Raw genomic sequence first — 24,840 nt, forward strand, 5'->3', positions numbered from 1 at the left:
CCACAACACTCTAATTCAGTAGTTAACCTTTCCTCCAAACCTCTCTCCCAATCCGAAACCTCTGTCCTATCCAAAGGCCTCACCTTCAGCCCCACTCCCAGATTCAACCAAACAGCCCTCGTCAAAGATTTACTGTCCTACACTCGTACTCTCTGCTGGAAGTATCACTTTGCCACGAAGAAAAATGATCCTAATCCTACTCCTAATGATCCGACTCCTCAAGACACCATCCAAATTGAACCCTGCTTGGAACAGTTCCGTCCTCCGTCACAGCGGGACCCACCTCCTCTTCCTCAAAATCACCCTCTCCAAACCTTCCAGGACTTTCTGACTTCCAGCCTTGCATCTCAATCCTTCTTAAAAAACCTTAATCCTACACCCAACATCACCACTGCTGAAGCCCAGGCTATCCGTGATCTGAAGGCTGACCGGTCCATCGTCATTCTTCCGGCGGACAAGGGTTCCACAACCGTGGTACTTGATCGTCGGGAGTATGTGGCTGAGGGACTGCGTCAGCTTTCAGACAACACCACATACAAAGTTTGCCAAGGTAACCCCATTCCCGATGTCCAGGCGGAGCTTCAAGGAATCCTCAGAACCTTAGGCCCCCTGCAAAACCTTTCACCTGACTCCATCAACCTCCTGACCCCACCGACACCCCGCACCCCTACCTTCTACCTTCTTCCTAAAATCCACAAACCCAATCATCCCGGCCGCCCCATTGTAGCTGGTTACCAAGCCCCCACAGAGCGTATCTCTGCCTACGTAGATCAACACCTTCAACCCATTACATGCAGTCTCCCATCCTTCATCAAGGACACCAACCACTTCCTTGAACGCCTGGAATCCTTACCCAATCTGTTACCCCCGGAAACCATCCTTGTAACCATTGATGCCACGTCCTTATACACAAATATTCCGCACGTCCAGGGCCTCGCTGCGATGGAGCATTTCCTTTCACGCCGATCACCTGCCACCCTACCTAAAACCTCTTTCCTCATCACCTTAGCCAGCTTCATCCTGACCCACAACTTCTTCACTTTTGAGAGCCAGACATACCAACAATTAAAGGGAACAGCCATGGGCACCAGGATGGCCCCCTCGTACGCCAACCTATTCATGGGTCGCTTAGAGGAAGCCTTCTTGGTTACCCAAGTCTGCCAACCCAAAGTTTGGTACAGATTTATTGATGACATCTTCATGATCTGGACTCACAGTGAAGAAGAACTCCAGAATTTCCTCTCCAACCTCAACTCCTTTGGTTCCATCAGTTTCACCTGGTCCTACTCCAAATGCCATGCCACTTTCCTTGACGTTGACCTCCACCTGTCCAATGGTCAACTTCACACGTCCGTCCACATCAAACCCACCAACAAGCAACAGTACCTCCATTATGACAGCTGCCACCCATTCCACATCAAACGGTCCCTTCCCTACAGCCTAGGACTTCGTGGCAAACGAATCTGCTCCAGTCCGGAATCCCTGAATCATTACACCAACAACCTGAAAACAGCTTTCGCATCCCGCAACTACCCTCCCGACCTGGTACAGAAGCAAATAACCAGAGCCACTTCCTCGTCCCCTCAAACCCAGAATCCCCCACAGAAGAACCACAAAAGTGCCCCACTTGTGACAGGATACTTTCCGGGACTGGACCAGACTCTGAATGTGGCTCTCCAGCAGGGATACGACTTCCTCAAATCCTGCCCTGAAATGAGATCCATCCTTCATGAAATCCTCCCCACTCCGCCAAGAGTGTCTTTCCGCCGTCCACCTAACCTTCGTAACCTGTTAGTTCATCCCTATGAAATCCCCAAACCACCTTCCCTACCCTCTGGCTCCTATCCTTGTAACCGCCCCCGATGCAAAACCTGTCCCATGCACCCTCCCACCACCACCTACTCCAGTCCTGTAACCCGGAAGGTGTACACGATCAGAGGCAGAGCCACGTGTGAAAGCACCCATGTGATTTACCAACTGACCTGCCTACACTGTGATGCATTCTATGTGGGAATGACCAGCAACAAACTGTCCATTCGCATGAATGGACACAGGCAGACAGTGTTTGTTGGTAATGAGGATCACCCTGTGGCTAAACATGCCTTGGCGCACAGCCAGCACATCTTGGCACAGTGTTACACCGTCCGGGTTATCTGGATACTTCCCACCAACACCAACCTATCCGAACTCCGGAGATGGGAACTTGCCCTTCAGTATATCCTCTCTTCTCGTCATCCGCCAGGCCTCAATCTCCGCTAATTTCAAGTTGCCGCCACTCATACCTCACCTGTCTTTCAACAACTTCTTTGCCTCTACACTTCTGCCTCGACTGACATCTCTGCCAAAACTCTTTGTCTTTAAATATGTCTGCTTGTGTCTGTATGTGTGGATGGATATGTGCGTGTGTGCGAGTGTATACCTGTCCTTTTTTCCCCCTAAGGTAAGTCTTTCCGCTCCCGGGATTGGAATGACTCCTTACCCTCTCCCTTAAAACCCACTTCCTTTCGTCTTCCCCTCTCCTTCCCTCTTTCCTGATGAGGCAACAGTTTGTTGCGAAAGCTTGAATTTTGTGTGTATGTTTGTGTTTGTTTGTGTGTCTATCGACCTGCCAGCGCTTTTGTTCGGTAAGTCACCTCATCTTTGTTTTTATATATATATATATAATTATTATTATTATTATTGGTGTTTTGCCCTTAAAGAGCGCATTTGGACTAAACTACATGGCCAGTTCCTTTTGCTGCCTTCCTTGCTGCCCAAACTTCCCTCATTCGCTCGCTGTGTTTCTGTTTCCGGTCCTCTGTCCATGCTTCTTGTCGGCTTCGTGTCTTCGGCTTCATCTTGATTGCCTTTTTGGCTGCCCATATTTCTTTCATCTTCTGGCTGTGATCTTGCTTTCGTTCTTCGGTCCATTTTATGCCTGTTCGTTTGTCGCATTGTATCTCATGTAGTTTACTTTTCTTAATGATGTTTCTGAACTTTATTCTGTCGTTTATTGTGTCTGCTGTTATGTTGAGCTGGTTCAGGTCGTTTTCTACCTCTGCCACCCATTTGTTGTTTCTAGTGGTTTCCCAGTCAAAGATCTGTTTGGTCAGCCTGTGTGATGGCATTCTGTATAGGTGTCCATAGAATTGTAGTCTGCGTTTTCTAATCTTTTCTGTGATTGTCTCCGTATGTTTGTACAGTTCCTCTGTAGGTTTCTTGATCCATATTCCATTGTTCTACTTTTTCTAATTGTCTGATACGTGTATGCCCTCGGATTAGTGTGGTCTCTGTTGCATATAGTGCCTCGGGGAGCACCACCGTGTCGTAATGGCGTAATTTGGCTTTTTGTGAGATAGACTTCTTGTTATAATGATTCCACACTACTTTGTATGCCTTGTCCAGTTTAGTCTTTCTTTCTTCGTTTGAGTCTCTGTTATGTCCACTCATTTGTAGTGTTTCACCGAGGTATTTGAAGTTTGCTGTTTTGTAAATCGTGCCATACTTTGTGTTCAGAGATGAGAGTTTCTTTGTGCTCATAAACTGTGTCTTTTCGTAAGAGATCTGTAGTCCAGTTTTGGAAGCGATTTCGTGCAGTTTTTCAATAGCGTCTTTTGTTTCCTTCATACCTTTCGTGACAATCGCCAAATCGTCTGCAAAAGCCAGGCATTTAATCTGTAGGTTTCCTAAGGTTATCCCCTGTTGTGATGTTTCCCATTCTTTTATGACCTTATCTAACACCAGATTGAAAAGGAGAGGTGAGAGGCCATCGCCTTGTCGGACACCTGTGCGAATTTCGAAGGGCTCTGATAGTTCCCCACAGAACTTTACTTTGGAGGTCGTGTTGGTTAAAGTTTGCTCTATGATAGCCCGTGTTTTGTTGTCTACTTTGTATTCTGCTAGAATTTTGAAGAGAGTTTTCCGGTCGATAGAGTCGTACGCCTTTTTGAAGTCAACAAAGGTAATGATCAGGTTCTGTTTGTGTTGTAAAATCATTTTCAGGTTCCAAATTTGTTCCGCACAAGACCGCCCTTTACGGAAGCCTGCTTGGTATTCCCCAATCAAGTGGTCGGTTTGGCATTCTAGTCTGTTCAGTAAAGCTTTAGAGAGGATCTTGTATGTGACCGGTAGTAGGGATATTCCTCTGTAGTTGTTCGGGTTAGTCTTGTCACCTTTTTTGTGTAGTGGGTGTATCAGGGCAGTTTTCCAGTCGTCAGGAATTTTCATGGTCTTCCAGATGTCTTCCAAGATCCTGCGGATGTCTTTGGTGAGTTCTGGGTCTTGTAACTTCCAGATTTCCGCGATGATGCCATCTTCTCCTGGTGCTCTACGATTCTTGAGTGACTTTATTATTTCTTTAACTTCTTCTAGAGTTGGAGGTTCACTATCTGGATTGTATGTGCTCGTTTCTATCATCATTTCTTCCATGGGGGGGTCCGTGTTCAGCAGTTTTTCAAAGTACTTTGCCAGAATGTCACAATTGTTTTTGGTATTGGTTTCTAGGGTTCCATCCGGTCTTCTGAAGCACAAGTTGGGTGGTTGATATCCAGTCATATTTTCTCTGAACGTTCTGTAGAAGTTTCTTGTATTGTTCTTCATGAAGTCCGATTCGATCTCTGTCAGTCGCCGTTTGTCATACTGTCGTTTTTCACTGCGAATGATTTTGCTTGATTGCTTCTGTGTTTTCAAGAAGTTCATCCAATTCTCTTGGGATTTATGGCAACTAAATTTTTTCCATGCACTGATTCGTTGGTCAATAGCTTGGTCACATGTGTGGTTCCACCAACGGTGTTTCCGTGTTCGTGGTGCTTGTGCTAGTTTCATGGCCTCTCGGATTCTTCGTGAAAGTTGTGTCCAGTCTGTCGTTTTCTCCATTTTAATTTTGTGTAATATTTGTGTCTGGTTTAAAGTAACGTATTCTGGATCTGGTCTAACAATTTTGTTCTTCTGGAGCTTTTTCTTGGGCAAAAGACGAATCCTGATCTGTAGTAGGTGGTGGTCTGAGTCGAAGTGTGTGTGTGTGTGTGTGTGTGTGTCTATATATATATATATATATATATATATATATATATATATATAAAAAACCGTATTTCCCAGTTAAAAATACACTTTTCCGCAGGTGAAAATTCAATTTTTCCTGGGTGAAAGTACATTTTTTTCCACGTTAAGTGACAATATACTTTCCCTCGATGCTATTAAAACTTATCAATCCTTTGAATAGTGAGCCCTAATATATCGGAACAGAAATTCCCAGTACTTTAGGATACGAAACCCAGCAAGAAACAACATGTTTTGTAAAGATGCGCGCAACATTTACGGTTCATATTTTCATATTTCAAACATATTAACACAAATTCCACCAAATACAACATGATACGTACCGAAGTACTGAAATTTCGATTGTGACACACTTTTGTTAGATAATTATAGCTCAAGTCATGAGATCTCGCCAGCCAATGACAGCAGATATCCAGAGCCATAGAGCATGTGATATAGTTAGCCATTAGCAACATCATTGGTAAGTAGCACGAACACACAAATGGGGAAGTTAATGGTTTACATTAATTTGAATACATATAGTTACAAAAGAAGCTAAGCTTGCACATATAATATTTATCAATATGAAAAAATAACATAAATATGACAAATTAACCTTCTAACTTGGTCTTTTCTTAGCCTGTGTTATCCTTTAAGATATGAAACACGAATGTGCCAGTAAAATTTTAAGTAATGGCACAAATGGCTGAGCTTTTGGACCCGAAATTTTTCTAAGTGCCTGGTCCTCAGGGTTAAATTTTGAATGACAGTCTAATGCTCTGTGATTTAAGAAATTCATCCCACATTCTCATATGTAACATAATTCATCTGGCTTGAAAGAAAATTTGCTTTTAAAGTAACGCTTCTCAAACCACCATTCGCTATATTTTCCCACCAACTGTTTGAAATGTAAACAGTTATGATGTCACACTCTTCAAAATGAGGCACACAAGAAAGATGCATCCAAAGCAGTTTTTTGTTATGAAGTATTGCACTGTCTGTGACACATTTTGTCGTCAGCAGACAGTTGTGTGCACACTGTGTTTTGTTGTTGTACGTGGTGCATTTTCTCTGCAACTGAAGCTTTATTTCGGTGTTATTCTCTTGTTTATGTTTTATTGCTGCAGTATTATTGTGCTGTAGTGGGCTAAAATAAAATTCTTTGTTAGAGTGTCAGTTGTTACCGGTCAAAATTATAAAAATTTAACTGAAAACTAAAACAATGAAAAATTCCTGTAGTTCTAAAAGTTCCCGCATTTTACAAGTTTGCTAGCATGTGTTGCATTATTACACCAAATTCTGTCATATGGCATAATCTTCTGGGATACTGTAGCTTAGGTAGAAATAAGTGTTTATTCTACAGAAGTGTGCAGCAAGAATATTGTGTAAAATTTTTAACTGAACATCTTGTCAAAGACATTTCAGGAGCCTAGGGGTACCAGTACACACAGTGTGTTTGTTTTAATTTGAGACAACTAAATATCTTGAAGATGACTCATTGTTTGAAATAAATTTTCTAGGGGAAAGTTAATATTTGTAAAGCAGACATACAGATGTCTGTCTGTGCTGAATCTGGCAACCTCCTAACCATCCCATCTGCATGGATACACACACTCTTTTAGAGCTTATTTGGATTCTACACCAAAAAATACGTACGGTTTACTCAAACCATTGTTTCCCGTTCATGGTACATGGCACTGTAATAGAGACATGTCAAGTGTGCCCTGTTTTTGCAATTAACAACAACCGATGCATTTGATTCTACATTTAATTTATGATGTAAATGTAAACCTTTGTGTTCTAATGGTTGATGCTGATGTCCAAACGTTACTTAAGTGTTGCAAACGTGATTGTACAGTACTGTAAAATGTGTATTAGATGGAGTCTGATTTTGTCGGTATATTGACAGCTAACAGTTGTCTGTGTAAAGTTAAAATGCTTTGTTTTGGACTGATGAATAAAGATTTTTAGAGATAACTGCAACCAGTCTTTCAGAATATAGAGCATGTGGGAGTTGTTGCCCGCGACAAAGTTTGTGTCGTGTTATGTAACCAACATACAGTATCTGGAAAACATATGCTATGTTTTCCTATGTGATTTGTGCAGCAGGATGAAATTGATGAATAATATTAACTCTGACCAACAACTCCCACAATGTTGCAATCAATCATCAAAAACTGTGAACCGTCTGACAATGTGTCACTTGGTGACTTTATGATGGGTGTGGTATAGTAAAAAGTGAACCATCATAAAAGGTGACTGGTTGCAGTTATTTGTAGAAAAGGTTTAAAGATTTATATGTGAAAGTAAAATTACTCAAAAGAAAATTTTTTTAGTATTGAAAACTGATGTGTAAACTGCAATTTCGGAGATAAGAAAGCAGTTCAACCACAAAAATAAGTAGAAAACAACAACATACTTTGTGAAAAGCCACTGAAATGAGTACTTTGGTAAAGGATATCATGATGTACATCACAGGTTGTACTTCAAAATTATTTACTTGCCAGACTGACATTTGGTCATATAGCCTATCACGAGTTGCATATACTGTGCATATCTTCACCAACCGACGTGTCTGCCAAGTATAAACACAACAATCTGTGAACCGCAGAGATCAACATCATTTTAACCAGCATAAAGATTTTATATTAGGGATACACATCAATTAATGTAGACGTGCACAGAGTATGCCGCTGATGATGGGCTATATGCCTGAATATGTTATGGCAAATAAATACTTTTCAGGAGCAAGTGGTATCATTAAGGTGTCCTTTATCAAGTATATGCAAGCAATAGAGACCCACAATACGAGATTGTTTGTTTTAAATAATTTTTTCAAGTATGTATGTTGTCACTGAAAGTGCTTAGAACATTTATACTTGTGGAATGACAGGTCTAGATGTTATTTGATTACAAGAAAAGTTTGTGTATGCTGTGTGAACAAGACACAGCCAGGACAAAAGCACCACAGGCACAAAGATGCGAGCTGGTGCCAGTACTATAGAGACTCATCATTTGCACGAGTTCCAGCAACGCCACGGGTGGCACTGAGGATGAAGATATTGACTTCGCCTCGGCCAATTGCCGGATGAGTACAATCCGCCAATGACCAGAACACAAGGGACAGAAGCATTTTCAGACAATAGAAGAGCAGCTCTTGCCCACCGGTTAGAGATCATCATCGAGGGCTGACTTAGACAGGGAATGTCGTTTAGTGAACTCTTAGAAATGAACAGACAGTTGTTGTAAATTGCATTTGCTATGTACTGCGAAGTCTACCTACAATTATTTGCACTTAGCCATTGGCAGTCTTTTTGTTTTATATTACAAGCAATGTTGCAGACTTCAACATTCAACTAGTCACAAATATAAGTAAACATTTTTAACTTATTTGTGTGACTTCTTGTTACTAATTTTTTACAGTGTTGTAGAACCTTTGTTCTCCTATCTTGTTACCAGACCCTGGGGCATAGCGCTGTAATAGTGGCAGGGAGAAAATGTCTTAGCAGTGTACTGCACCAGAAGGCATTTCACGAACACACAAACTCGGCTTACCTTAACACCTGTGGCAACTTGGCCTCCACAGCAGTAGCAATGAGGTCATTACAAAACTGGTGACGACGGTTTACAAAAGTGTATACACCACTGAAGGTATATTCCTCGTATACCAGCAATTGTAGAAGCAGCAGAATCCAATTCTGTGCCATGTATATGCTCAAAAAGTAAAATGGAAATATCTTAACTTCCAAATTCAAATAAAACATTAAATAATCCAGTTTAAGGTGCGAGGACTGAAGCATGACTATACAATGTACACGCTTCTAGATGATACATCTTTACCGCTGGTCGCGACTAGCAGCCATCTTAATAAATTGGCAAGTGAAAGTACGGCTGGAATGTAAATAATTTAAGAAGTAACAGTAACTACCCACCAAAGAATAGAGATGCTGAGTTACTGAATGGTACATAAACAAGACAGAGAATTTTGATACCTTACAGACAAATCCTTTTCCAGAGCTATGAATTGCTGTGCAGACATTACACCATAGTGGGAATGACTACAAACCAGCTCTCCTCCAAAAGGATCAATCACCACCAAATGCTACCCAAAACTGGAGTCTACCATCCAGTACAGAACACCCTGCCGAACACGGCAGCTAAGTTTTAACAGTCGCTCCTCAAACTGTGCCATCTAGATCCTTCCCAGGAACCTCAGCTTCAGTGAACTGTGCTGATGGGAGTTTTACTCACAGCACATCCTTTGAGCTTGTAATCTTTGTGACCTGAATCACTGTTAGCCTTCCGCTCCACATCATCCTCCACCTCCACCCCAGGACTCTAATTTCACTCATCGTGCACCCACACTCCTTGCCCACAATCTCCCCTTCCTCTGTTCTATCTGTCCCAGCCAATCCACTCATTCACATCATTGTGCACTCCCCACGTCTGATTCTAGTAATCACTCACTGGTGCCCTACTCCTATCCTGTGTGCCAGCTGCTTCTCTCTCCCAGTTTTCAACTACCCTTCCCCAACCTCCTTACCTCACCCACGGTCTCTCTCTTTGCTTTGCATTCAACATTGCCACCCAATGATGCATCTAGACTGCTGGTTATCATCAGACCAACCCCTGCATTCAGGCTGGTTCCTGCAGTATCTGGCTCAGCCCCATAGGGCCTCCCTGTAACCAGCCAGAGGGCGCAGAAGATAAGTGACACGGATACTAAAGACTGGCACCTCTTGATGCATCTGCTGCAACTTCGGTAGCCGACAGGAAAACTGTAACCTTATGCTGCGTGAGTATTCCTGCCCGGGTGGAGCCGGCTAGAGCCAGTTCCGTCTTTGCCTGCCAGCGACTGATGTACTATCACCGTTTGGACACCACCTCTGATTGGACATCATCTTCACCACTCGCATGACTGGGTTCTCGTGACTCATACTCTGGCTTGGTGTTCATCTCAGTGGACAAGTCGTGCTGCTCAGGAGATAGAACATTGAATACAGGCTTTGTTCTGAAGATAGACCATTGACTGGCCAAGAGAATGTAACCTATGTTCTCAAGAATCTATTTTCATTTCACTGAAGAACAGTTGTTTGTGATGAACTTTTCCTTCACATTACTAAGAATTTCTGGGGAATGTTTATTTTCTTTTGTTGTACTGCATCAGAAACTGCGGTCTGTTTGTGTTCAAAGTTTCCTTGTTCAAATAAACGAAGTTTAATTACATCTACCTGTCACATTGTGTAAGAACTGTGAGAAGTACTTCAGCCCCTCCCCATCCCCGTCATTACTCCCCTCCAATCCACCTAACCCTTCTTTCCAAGCAAGCTGCAGAGCTACAGTTTTGGCACAGTGTATTCAGCTGGTACAATGCAGCAGAAGTAATTGTGTGCATACGTATGCACGTTTTTACAAGGTGTTGATAAATTAGTGGAGTGACCGTCGATAAATAAATGAAGGGATGTGTCGCATGGCAAAGCGTTACGAAAATTCAGTACGAATGTGGTTCCAAAAATCCTTCATCCGTGAGCTACGAAAGGAATTACGAGGGCAGTCTGAAAAGTTCTCAGTACGATAGCAAAAATGACAATTCATGCTTTCAAAGAATTTTTATTTTCTAATGCAATCTCCTCCAATATCAATACATTTCACTCAGCAGTGTTACAATCACATTATCCCCCACTGTAGTGTTCCTCCTGTGGAAGTGCTTCAGAGTACCCACCTACAGCCACAATGCTTCTTGATTTGATGAAAAGAGTTGACCAGTGAGAAACTACTTCAGTTTTGAGAACAGATGAAAGTCCAAGGGAGCCAAATCTGGGGAATAGGTGGATGTTCCAGCACTTCATAGGGCAAATTCCTCAATTTCCCCATTGCCAACACACTTTTGTGGTTAGGTGATTGTCCTGGTGGAAGATGATTTTTTTTCCTTTATTAAGCCGGGCCTGTTTACACGAATGCTTGTGTCCAGTTTTGTTAGAAGCTGAGAGAAGTATCTCTGGTTATTGTTTTACCTTTTTCAAGATAGTCAGTCAATGAATTTCCTTTCTCATCCCAAAATACCAATGCCACAATCTTTCTCACTAATGGCATCATCTTTGCCTTCTTTGGAACTCAAGATTCAGCTTCTCTCCACTGTCTTGCTTGGATACAGATGTGTACTGCAGAATCTGTGTTTCACCCACTGTCATGTATTGACACAAAATGTTACTTCTGTTTTTCTTAAAATTCATCAAACACTTTTTGGAAAGTGTTGTGCAAATACATTTGTGATATGCAGTGAGCACATGCGGCACACGTCTTGCACTAAGTTTTCTCGCATTCGATTCCTGGTGCAAGATGCGACTGACATATTCCTTTGATATTCCTAGAGCATTATCAATTTGAAGCACCTTTATACACGAATTTTCCAAAATTGTATCATGCACTTTGTCACTGATTTCTGGTGTGCTTGCACATCTTGGGTGTTCTTCATGTGAACCATCTCGGATGCTTTCACGGTCACATTTTAACTCGGCCGCCCATTTCTTCATGGTGAAAATTGAAGGTGAGAAGCCGCCATATGCATTTACAATCTGCAAACTAATTTCGGTTGGTGTTAAATCTTGTTTTACAAAGAATTTAATCACTGCACGATAGTTGATTTTTCCAATTTTCAATGCCACATACACTACAACTGCTTCAAAGAATTGCCTACAGCCAACTGTTGCCTGGTATGACTTGAAATGTTACACGGTGTCTACTAACACGTGTACCAACTTAGGGGGGGGGGGGAAAAAATCACGTGAATAGTGCTGCGACCTCTGGGCGATGAAGAGAACTATTTGAAGACCTATGTACCTGTAGTCACGCCTCATTGTATGTGCATTTTTACTTACTTTCTTCTTTACAGATGGTCTTGGAAACTGTTTTTGGTTTATCTGATTGTCTTTTGTACAGCATCAATGTGTGGGGTGGAAGCATTTGTGATCACCTTGTTCGCTCCTTACTGGACAATCAAATCTACAGATTCTCATAAATGAGGTGCTTCATTTACTCAATAATGTACCTCTAGACGACATCAAATAGATGTAATTTATGCGTGATAGTGTTCTACTCACTTTATTCTGAAGCACCAAGTAGGGCCAGTCTTTCAAGGAAGCAAGGAAGGAAGATATATTAGGGTTTAACATCCTGTCAACATGGAGGTCATTAGAGATGGAGCACAAACGCAGAAACGTCATTTCGAAGGAATCGTCCTGACATTTTGCTGGAACAATTTAAAGAAATCTTGGAAAACCTACACCTGGATGTCTGGACAGGGATTTGAACTGTCAACCTCCCAAATGTGAGTCCAGTTTCTTAACCAGTGTACCACCTCACTCGGTCAGTACCTGAATAAGCAGCTTCCAAAATGATGGACGAAATTTGTTTGAAGAGTTGAGGATGCTCCAGTGTGTGGCCTGCCTAATCACCAGATCTCAATCCAACGTGTTTTTACCCCCGGGGACATTTAAAATATTTCACATATTCAACTCCCATACCTAATGTCAGTGTTCTGTGGGGGCATATTGAAAATGTATTTGACCAAATACGACCTACTGCAAAACTTTCAAGAGAGCAGAGCAAAGCATGGAACGCAGTCTCAGGGCATACCGTGAAGTAGGAGGAGGTCACTTTGAGTAACTTTTATAAATATACATTGTGTGTGGGTGTGTGTGTGTGTGTGTGTGTGTGTGTGTGTGTGTGTGTGTGGGGGGGGGGGGGGGGGGGGAATTCTTTATGATTTTTGTGTAGTGTCAGTGTACAGAATAATAAAGCTATAACACACCATTTATTTGTATGTCATTTAGAAACAGACTGAATCATATCATGAAACTCTAATAGTTACGCGGTTCATGATATAATCGAATAAAAAACTGAAACTCAATCCATCTAAAATTATTTAAAAAAAACTATTAATTAAATAATTATTAAACTTAACTTCTAGTCATCTCTTCCATCTTTATCTGAAAAAGTTGCACACACACACACACACACACACACACACACACACACACACACATTTTTCTTAGTAACTGGTAACATTGTACAGCTAAGTGCACCTCTAACTGGGATTGCAGGCTGCCTGTCCACAATCTCCCAGAGCCGTGTGCTGGCGCCGAGGCCACGGCTGAGCTCCGAGTAGAAGCTCGTGAGGCCCCCAAGAGAGATGGCCGTGTAGGCAGCGTACAGCAAAAATGCCGACAGCTCGCCGACGGAGAGGGCACTCTGGCCGACCATCACCCCTCCGTAGTACAGCACGGAGAGGATAATCACGTTGCCGGAAAGTCCAGTCTGCACAGCAAAAGAAAAAAAGAAAACCGTACAAACCACCTGCACGTCTACAAATGAGCTATGTTCAGACTTTTAACATTAACTTCAAAGCAGATGGTTAACAGAAGTCATTTTCACGCATAGGCTGTTGTTTTATTTTGAATTTTATTTAAGAGTTCACTAGTTCATCTCCTTAGACATTATCTAGCTGCATCACAATAAAAGCTGTTGAGCTTACAATATGAACACAGTTTATGTGTTGCGGGCATCATGGAAGGCTGGGAATGGAATGTCCTTTAGGGCACACACAAATCCAGTATCCACACTGCCGATCGTCGTGCAATGGTATCCTTTCCAGGTAATCTTGAGCCAGGAAAACAAAAAGAGTCTGCGGGAGCAAGGTTGGGACTGTCGAGGGTCTGGGGGATTGTTGCCAACCCATTTTTTATCGATAATCCCCCACTGCCTAGGTGCCTTCCAGGGTCGTGCAATGAGTGGTCTGATACATCCGAGTCTTTTTTCAGTCTTTTGAATGTTTCCAGAGACTTAACTATCAGTTTAACACTCATTCTATGGTCTATGTTCGAAAGTTCATGCTCACGAGTCACACTGTTTACATATTTTGACTTTGAAGGGCATCCAGTGTACGTTTCAGCAGACCACCAAACACGGATTCGTGTAGGGACACGTCCCAACCCTCCGAGAGTTGGAGAAAACTGGTGTTGGCTGCAATGAGGAGATAACAACCCCTATCAATTAGCCCAGGTGGGTAGACTGCAATCCTACCAAAAGGAGTGTCAGAACAGAACTGGTGATATTACTCTCTGGATAAACCTCATATATTCCACATATCAGTGTGGAGGGAAAAGCAACATCTGATGTCATCCCTAGAGAGAACTTCACACAAACCTAGTCGACACAAACCCAACTATTGCAAGTGCGAAGTTCATATGTAAAAGAAGAAAAAGTGCTGCTAAATACATCGACATGCATCCTGATTGATTTTAAGACACTACCTCATCATGTGTGTTTTCACTTTAATAGTTACACGAACTTTTTTATGCAATTTTGATCATTTTGCATTCCACACTTAATGCACATTAATTTTAACAAAAACCATGACAGCTGTATTTAAGGAATGTTTCTTTTGCCACAACTGGTTTTGTTCTAATGACCATCATCAAGGGACCTGTAGACATTAGGTTGAAAGCTACGGAAACACACACATAATAAATGATATGCAACTCACACTGAAAATTTGCCAACAGTCTTCTTAACTAATTCTGTCAGAATTATCATTTGTCATTAAGTCTAATAGTGTTATATAAAGTTAAAGGGAAATTGCGGAATGTGACAATCACACAAACACTCCACCAGCTGACTGGCACAAGCACAGCAAGCAGTACGTGCAGGAAACACAATGTGCTGTGTATGCTAGACTGTCCAGGGAAGGCTACTTAAAGAAACCGCTAAACTCAAACATCCTGCTCGGCATCTATCACATGACATATCAAGGTCTGTACCTATTTTCGGAAAATTCCTTGAATCACTATATGGTGTCTTTTACACTTGAATGTCATCCTCATAATTGATGTCATTATTTTTATTTGAAATTGTTGTATCTTACAAAAGATATATTGTACTTGATAAAGTTACCTTAAATATAGCAGTGGTGGTTTTGGTTAACATTTTTTTGGGATGTTATGTATGGTGCCACAAAAATGAAATTTGCAAAAGGGTTGCACCTTCTCCATTCTACACCTGGATTTCACATCTGGGATAGATGTACATGTACCTAATATGTGTGTGTGAAACTTATTTGCTAATTATTAAACGATGGAATGCAACAATATCATGAAAGGAAAGTTGATATCATAAAGCGTAGATGCTGAGTTGCAGATAGGCACAACAAAAAGACTGTCACAAATAAAGCTTTCGGCCAGTAAGGCCTTTGTCAACGATAAAAGAGACGACGACGCCCACACACAACACACACACACACACACACACACACACACACACACAGGAGAGAGAGAGAGAGAGAGAGAGAGAGAGAGAGTCTTACACGATAGGTGCATCAATAATTATAAATTAAAGAAAGGTAATTTTTAATTACAAATGCTGGCAGCAATGGGCATGACAGAAAGGAGTGCAGGATGGAGGGGAACCATAGTCCACTGCCATCCTTAACACAAATTTCAATTCACATCTTCAGCCCATTTCCCCAGGGAGAGCACTGGACTAGGGTAATCTGCCAGCAGTGATAGCCACAATGTTACCGGGTGTAGTGTTTAGCACATCTGCCTAATAAGCAGGAGACCTGGGTTCAATTCCCAGCCATGGCATAAATTTTAATTCATTGCTTCAGTTTTTATCTTTATTGGAGATAAAGTTGAAACTCATCTGTCGCCATGAAAATATAATTCCATCAGATCGATAGATTCCCAGCAAGTGTCTCCATATGAAGAGAGATCATACGACGGTAAGTCGATTATTATCTGCAAATTAGTTATAACATTTTATTGTAATCAAACAGGAAACTTAAAAGAACATAATTTTTTGACATAGTCTCCTTACGTTTCAAAGCACTTGGTCCATCATTGTACAAGCTTCCTGATGCCCTCATAAAAGAAGGTTTTCAGTTGAGCTGTGAGCAAGGAATGCACTGCTGCTTTCACTGCTTGGTTCAAGGCAAATCAACGGCCCCTTAATGCCTGTTTGAGTGGACCAAACAGGTGATAGTCAGAAGGTGCAAGATCAGGACTATAAGGAGGATGATCCATTATTTGAGTTTCTGGAGCGTTTCAGCAGTGTGGGCAGCAGTATGCTGACGGGCATTGTCAAGCAAAAACACACCACCTTTTGACAGCAATCCTCGGCGTTTGCTTCGAATTGCAGGCCTTAGCCTGGCAGTAAGCATCTCACTGTAATGTACACCGTTTATTCTTGTGCCCCTTTCCCAATAATGTTCCAGTACTGCACCTTGTACGTCCCAAAAAACTGTAAGCATCAGTTTTCCTGTGGACGGTTGGGCCTTGAACTTTTTCTTGCACAGCAAATTTGGATGTTTCCATTCCATACTCTCCGGTTACTCTCTGGTTTGTAATGATGGATCCATGTTTCATCACCAGTAATGATCCTGTCTAAAAAGTTGTCCCATTTGTTCCCATAGCGATCCAAATGTTTTTTAACAGATAGCCAAGAGCGTTTGTTTATGCAACTATGTGAGTTGTTTTGGGACCCACCTTGCACAAACTTTATGAAACCCAAGTCTGTTGTGGATGATTTCGTAGGCAGAACCATGACTAATTTGCAGACAATGTGCCACTTCATCAATAGTTAATTGTCTGTCCAAGAGAATCATTTCAGGTGAACACTCAACGGTTTCTTCAACTGTGGCGGTAAACAGTCGTCCGGCTCCTTCATTGTGTGTAACACTAGTGCTACCATTTTTGAATTTTTCAATCCATTTGTAGACACTCTGTTGCGGCAAAACAATGTTCCGATACTGTACCGAAAGTCTTCGATGAATTTTGGCCCCCGATACGCCTTCCGACCATAAAAAATGGATCACTGAACATTGCTGTTCTTTGGTGCAAATAGACAGTGGAGCAGCCATGATTAACAGCATGGCAGCAATAATGAAACTAATGTAGCAGCTTGAAAATTGCAAAGATATAACAACAAATAAACAAAGCATGCATCATCAACATAAAACAACAGTACTACCAAAATAAACAAAAAGTAACTAAATTGCGGATAATAATTGACATACCCTCATACTTACATCCAACTATTTAAATAAAAATATATACACAAGAAATATGATGTTCGCAGTATGCCAGCCTACGGTAACATAAAGTGCGGCATATCGTGGCACTTTACAGCAGCTCACAAATTGGTCTCCTATGTTCCTACAAAACTGAAGGGCCATATTAATTAAACAGGTGTGGCAGTCCACGGAGACCTAACAGCGCTCAGACCTACCACCGCTCAATAAGAATGATATTTGACAAGTTGTAGGTCAGTAATATCAGTGATACTTACAAAAACATGACACTGTCGGAGGATTTGCCAAAGTAGATCTATGTGGACATAGATGGCAAGTTCGACAATGTAAAGTTGTGGAAGATGTTTGAAACATTCAGAAAAAAATATATATGCTAAGGAGAAAGACACACAACGTACAATATGTACAAGATGTGGGAACAAATAATAAGAATGGAAGACAGAGTTAGAAGTGCTCACATTAAAAATCATGTACAGTGGGGAAGCTGCCTTTGTCCTACACTCTTCAACCTACCAAAGAAGCATTTAAATAAATTAAATAAAGTTTCATAAGAGAGATTAAAATTCAGGTTGAAAGGATATCAGTGATAAGATTCCTTGATGGCACTGCTGTCCTCTTTGGAAGTTATGAAGGATTACAGAGCCTGTTGAATGGGACAAACAGTTTTCTGAGCAGAAATAAGGATTAAGAGCAAACCAAAGAAACGTGATAGTATTGAGGAGCAATGTCTCAGTGATACAGACAGACGTGTCAAAGGTGCAACCACATCAGAGTGGTATCTGAGGACATGCCAGACTAACTTATGGTTCTCGAAGAGGGGCAGCAGCCTTTCAGGTAGTACAGAGGCAACAGTCTGCAAGACTGACTGATCTGGTCTTCTGACTGATTTTATGAGATCTGCCACGAACTCCTCTCCTGTGCCAACATCTTCATCTTTGAGTAGCACTTACAACCTATATCTTCCATACAATGCTGTGCTCAAAACATACATTCTCAGAAATTTCTTCCTGAACTTTAAGATTTATCTTTGATACTAGTAGACTTCTACTGGCCAGGAATGCCATTTCTGCCAGTGCTACTCTGCTTTTTATGTTCTCCTTTCTCTGTCCATCATTGGTTACATTGCTGCCTAGGTAACAGAATTCCTTAACTTCATCTACTTTGTGATCACAAATCTTGATGTTAATCTTTTTGCTGTTCTCATTTCTGCTACTGCTCATTACTTTTGTCTTTCTACAATTTACTGCCAATCCATATTTCGTACTTATTGGACTGTTCATTCCATACAGCAGATCCTGTAATTGTACTTCACTTTCACTGAAGATAGCACTGTCATCAGCTAATCTTATCATTGGTATCCTTTCACCTTGAATTTTAATCCCAGTTTTGAACTTTTCTTTTAGTCCCGTCTCTGCTTCTTCGAAGTATAGATTGAGCAGTAGCGGCCAAAAACTATATCACAGTCTTACACTCTTTCTAATCCAAGTACTTCATTCTTGGTCATCCATTATTACTGTTCCCCCTTGGTTCTTGTACATATTGTACATTATCCATCTTGCCTTACAGCTTACCACTATTTTTCTCATGAATTTCGAACATCTTGCACCACTTTACATAGTCGAATGCTTTTTACAGGTCAAAGAATCCTACAGAATCGTTCTCTTGATTTTTCTACAGCTGTTATATTTCTTGTGGACATTGTAATGTAACAGACTGAGAGTCTCCTACAGCAGTATATGATACATCTGCTAACTAAACATATTGATTCACCATAATTTTTGTTATACAGTTACATATTTATTAAAATGATAACTTTAGAGTTGTTAAAACTGTAGGGAACTAAAATACCCAGTACAGGGAACTAAAACACCCGTTTCTCTAGTAAGAAATTTGCATATGTCACTTATAACTGTTAAAAATATTCAGTTTATTAAATTTAGAAGAGGGAAGATTTCTATTTTACAAGCAACTGATTTAAATTTTTTTTTTAAATTTTCTGTTTTGTCTCACATAGATTTATTTGTACAATTTTTTCTGCATTATAAATTACAAACAATATAAACAGATAGTAGCAGTTAGAATTTTGTAAAGTTGTTTGTTCTTGTTCAAATGAACAATTGCAAAGATTTGGATGGAAGATGTAACTGTTACGAGATGCTTTAAGTGAAAATTATTAATAAATGAAGTAAATTATGAAACATGGGTGTCAGAAAATTATTTGTAATGTATGAATCTCATACTCAGATAAGAATACAAAATAGCCCAAAAAGTAAGTGTAGGACTTCTCCAGCAAACAAGGATGATGTATAATCGTGATTAACTGTCATCATCATCCCCAATTCACCAAGATAAGCATATGAAATAAATGTTTCTTTTTCATGCTCTACAACCTTTATGACTTTATTGCGAAGACTGTAATTTATAACTAAAACTTTATTGAGAAGACTGTAATTTATAACTAAAACTGTAATTCAATTTACACCTTCAGTGACAACAGTAGCATTTCAACATGTACATCTACTGTATAGTTTCATCAACATGGCATCTTCATCTTCATGGGTAAAAGATATTGGAATTAAAATGCTAGCCCCCATTCAGATTCCTGGACAAGAAATACTTGGGAGGATATTGTCATCAGACAAAACAAAACTAATGTTCCACAGGTAGAATGTGGAATGTTAGATCCCTTAGCCCTTTCATGGTTAAAATTTATTTTGCATGGGTTTGAAAAACAAAAGGTAAAAAAAAAGTCTTTCTTTGTGATAGATAATACACGTTCACTGCCAAAAATGTTTTAAGTGGGCCGATTTTGAAAACTGATGAACTGAAGAAAACTGATGAATCAAACTATGTTCTTTATATCTAAAAACAAAGATGATGTAACTTACCAAACGAAAGCACTGGCATGTTGATAAGACACACAAACAAACACAAACATACACACAAAATTCAAGCTTTCGCAACCAACAGTTGCTTCATCAGGAGAGAGGGAAGGAGAGGGAAAGACGAAAGGATGTGGGTTTTAAGGGAGAGGGTAAGGAGTCATTCCAATCCCGGGAGCGAAAAGACTTACCTTAGGGAGAAAAAAGGACAGGTATACACTTGCACGCACACACACATATCCATCCACACATACACAGCCTTTACAAATGTCTGCTTGTGTCTGTGTATGTGCGGATGGATATATATATCTGTGTGTGTGTGTGTGTGTGTGTGTGTGTGTGTGTGTGTGTGTGTGTGTGTGTGTGCGCGCGTGCATGTGCGAGTGTATACCTGTCCTTTCTTCCCCCCCTAAGGTAAGTCTTTCCGCTCCCGGGATTGGAATGACTCCTTACCCTTTCCCTTAAAACCCACATCCTTTCGTCTTTCCCTCTCTTTCCCTCTTTGCTGACGAAGTAACCGTTGGTTGCGAAAGCTTTAATTTTGTGTGTATGTTTGTGTTTGTTTGTTTGTGTGTCTATCAACATGCCAGTGCTTTCGTTTGGTAAGTTACATCATCTTTGTTTTTAGATATATTTTTCCCACGTGGAATGTTTCCCTCTATTATATTCAAACTATGTTCTTTGTTTTACATGCACCTAGGATTTTCAAAGTTATCCTTTTTTAATTTTAGAATGAATTTATCAGGATGGCAATTATGGAAAAAAGTATAGCAAATCAGTACCAAGACATATTTATCCTTCTGACACTGAAAAACATGAAATACTGCACACAAGTTTTCAACATAACATTTGAAGATGGCTTTGACATACCATACACCAATGTTTTCTACATCCTACGAAGTTTTCTGTGGCATATACGTAAAACTACATAGAAATTACGTACAAACCAGCAGAATTACTGAGGTGTAAAGTAATGTTTAAAAATTATGTCTATGAGGTATAAGAAAATACAATTAGTTACTTTAGACATTCTTGGAATGGAGAAGATAGTGATTTACCCGATTTTCACTGAACATATGCAATGTGCCAGCTACAACACATGCCGTTCTATTTGATTGCTCACAGCCTTCTGTATATCCATAGTATTTTTCACCAAGTTCTGAAAGCATCTTGCTACATGCTCAAATTAGACAGATACGAGATATAGACTTCCCAATGCAAAAACCTGTGTATTACTTTAGCTGTGTGTATCCTATCAACCACAAAAGGGTTAATTATGTAGATAGGTTACTGAATTTGAAATGATAAACAGATAGGTTTACATATAGTAGAAAACAGTGAAATGTTGTGGCAGGAAAAAAAGGATTTACAGTCAGGTGAGCACAGGGTTATCAACAGAAAATCAAACAGGGGTACTGTAGGAGTAGGACTAATAATGAATAAGAAAATATGAATGTGGATAAACTACTATGAACAGTATAGTGAACACATTATAACAGCCAAGACAGTGTGCTGTTCCATGGGCTCTTTACTGTGATCTCTGGTGGTGAGGTTAAGTCTGAACATGCACTATGATTCCTTATTATTCAATCTTGTGAGCCTTATTATTTCAGCACATTCACCAACCTCTTCTGAACAAACTTCATTTGTGAAAGTGCTGCAGTTACTGATGGAAGTTAACAGTATAAACCCAACAGCTAATTCTCCAAATAAATACGAGGCTTCTCATAAACTTAACATATATTGTACTCTTGTTTACAATGACAATGAATTATAAAGTTGCAGTAGATACTGCATATGAGGTAGGGTATCTATCATCATTCTAGTTCGCATATACATTGTATCCATCCATTGCTTAATGTATGCACATAAATAAAACATACATCCAAACAGTAGGTTATACTAATTCATTACAGAAATAAACTTTTTATAGTGGCAATCATCTTTCATCAGTTCAGTAAATGCTTGTGCAACACGTAACTTCACCAAAGTGATACAATATGCTATTTACACTACAGCAGATAAAAAGAAAAGCCCCACTGCAGTAATATAAGAGTATATGCCAACTAGCTCACAGACGATGGAGAGAGAGAAAAATCTATGATGAGATAAAAGAAATTATTCTGTTTCTAATGGGAGATAAAAGGAAATATTCAGTTTATAAGTGGGACAACAGTTTAACTGTGACGGGGACTAGAATCTGATAGCATTACCAACAGCTCTTTTATTGAAAACAATCGTCATCAACCAGTTTGGTCTTAGACCACATCAACAGAGATATATTAACTTGCACTGTTTTTAACCTATTGATGATGGCCGAAGACCGAAAGCAGTTGATGCTTATGGCTTTCAATAGAAAGAGCCGATGGTCTAACATGCGTTTCATGAGAGGGAACAATAGTGGGTGAATATGAAGTGAGGGAAAGGAATGGGATAATTTTGCAGAGACTACAGTTTAATCAATGTTACCTGATAACACTTTGTTTGAGAATCATAAAAGATGGTTGTATATATGGAAGGGATCTGCAGACACTGGACAATTTCTGAGACAATATATACTGGAAAGAGTGATTTTGAAACCAGATTTTAAACTGCAATGTACTTCCAGAAGCAGGTGTGCATTCTGGCCATAATTTACTGTTTGTGAAGTTCAGATTAAAGCTGAAGAAATTACAGCGAGGTAGAAAGTTAAGCACATGGGACCTGCAAAACTGAAAGCACTTGTTGATATTTTATTAAAGTGGACACTATACAACAACCAGCTGAAATGGGAGAAAGGAATACAATAAAACATGAATGGATAGCAGTTTTGGGAGATGAAATAGTGGAGAGAACAAAGGATGACAAGGTACTGAAATGAACTGAGGAAAGGAGAAAATATGCAAAAACATAGCAAGTGAATCAGGTAAAAGAGAATACAGATCATTAAAAGTGAGACTGGCAGAATGTGCAAATGTCAAAGCAGGAATGGCTAGAAGATAAATGCAAAGCTGTAGAAGCATGTGTGACTGTGTGAAGGATAGATGTCACACAGGAAAAAGAGGAAAGAGAAGCAGCTACGTGAATATCAAAAGCTCACACACCAAGCCAGTACTAAACAAAGAAGGGAAGGCTGAAAGGTGGAAGGAATATATACAAGGGTTATACAAGAGAGAGAAAATTGAAGACAATAGTACGGAAAGGAAATAAGTAGATGAAGATAAGATGAGAGATAGGATACTGCGTAAATAATTTGAATGAGGTCTGGAAGACGTGAGTCGAAACAAGGTCCCTGTAATAGACAACATTTCCTCAGAATTACTGAGATTCTTGAGAGAGCCAACTTTTTTTCCACCTGGTATGCAAGACATATCTGACAATTCCAAGGAAGGCAGGTTCTGACAAGTATGAATATTATTGAACCATCAGTTTAAAAAGACTTGGTTGCAAAACACTAACAATTATTTAAAGAAGAATGGAAAGACTGGTAGAAGCTGAGCTCTGGAAAGATCATTTCTGGTTCCCTAGAAATGTAGGAATACACGAGGCAATTTACCACTGCAACTTATTTTGTGAGACAACTTGAAAAAAAGAAAAAACTATAATTATAACAATGATAAATTTAAAGAAAGATTTTGGTGGTGTTTGCTGAAACGGACTCTTTAAAAATGTGATGGCAACAGGGGAAAGAAACAGAGGGTGAAAGATTATATACAACTTCTATGGAAGCCAAACTGCAGTTATAAGAGTTGGAGGACGTGAAATGGAGAAAGTATTTGAGAAGGGAGGGAGACAGAGTTGTATCCTATCCTGGATGTTACTCAGTCTGGACATTTGGCAAAAAGTCAAGGAAACCAAAAAGAAATTTGGAATAGAAATTTGGGTTCAAGGAGAAGAAATAAAAACTCGGAGGTATGCCAATGGCATTATAATTCTTCCCGAGGTGGCAACAAACGACTTGGAAAGTAAATTGAATAGAATGCACGGTGCCATATAAAGAGATTAAATGATAAGCATCAAAAAAGTGAAACAAGGAATACAATGCACAGTGTCGTATAAAGAGATTATATGATAAGCATCAAAAAGTGAAACAAGCATAAGGGAAAGCAGTTGAATTTAATCAGGTGATGCTGAGGGAATTAGATCTGGAAGTGAAAATAGTAGGTGTATTTTGCTGTTTGGGGAACAAGTACAGAGGATATAAAATGCACACCTGTAATAGCAAGAAAAGCTGTTTTGTAGGGGAGAGAGAAGCAACCTCTAATGTAAAGAAGTATTTTCTGAAAGTATTTGGGTGGAGCGTATCGTCGTACAGAAGTGAAACGTGGATGATAAACAGTACGGAGAGGAAGAGAATAAAGCTCCTGAAATGTGGTGCTGCAGAAGAACACTGAAGGTTAGGTGGGTGGATTGGATAACTAATGAAGAGAGAGTGCAAAAACTGAGGAGACTACCGAATTTACTCAAATCTAAGCCGCACTCGAATCTAAGCCGCACCTGAAAAATGAGACTCGAAATCAAGGAAAAAAAATTTTCCGAATCTAAGCCACACCTGAAATTTGAGACTCGAAATTCAAGCGGAGGGATAAGTTTTAGGCCACACCTCCAAATAGAAACAAAGTTGCTCCATTGTAATATGAGACACAATTTAGGTCGAATAAATGACGATACAGGTACAGTAGTTTGGTTCGAGTTGTAAGCTTAGCAGGTAAACTTTACGAGGTAGCCATTGCTATGCGTCAGGCGCTCCGTCCATATTTATATGGGTGCCCTTCCTTTTTCACGTGCTTCGTCTGGTTTGAATTGATTGCTTATTTTTCTTTGATCTGATAAGTGCCGTTCTCTTTGTTATAGGTGTTTACGTCACTCTAAGCTGAA

The 24,840-nt window shown here is 40.1% G+C and overlaps 1 protein-coding gene across 1 annotated transcript in view; it reads right to left on the reverse strand.

The window, feature by feature from the left end:
- Positions 1–24,840, reverse strand: part of LOC126424535 (ATP-binding cassette sub-family B member 10, mitochondrial-like) — a 123,649-nt gene that overhangs the window by 42,260 nt on the left and 56,549 nt on the right. The window contains exon 6 of the mRNA XM_050087273.1: positions 13,101–13,332. Coding sequence (XP_049943230.1) covers positions 13,101–13,332 — 232 coding nt within the window. The remainder of the gene's footprint in view (positions 1–13,100; positions 13,333–24,840) is intronic.

This window comes from Schistocerca serialis, chromosome 10 (assembly GCF_023864345.2).
Source record: "Schistocerca serialis cubense isolate TAMUIC-IGC-003099 chromosome 10, iqSchSeri2.2, whole genome shotgun sequence".
NCBI lineage: Eukaryota > Metazoa > Arthropoda > Insecta > Orthoptera > Acrididae > Schistocerca > Schistocerca serialis.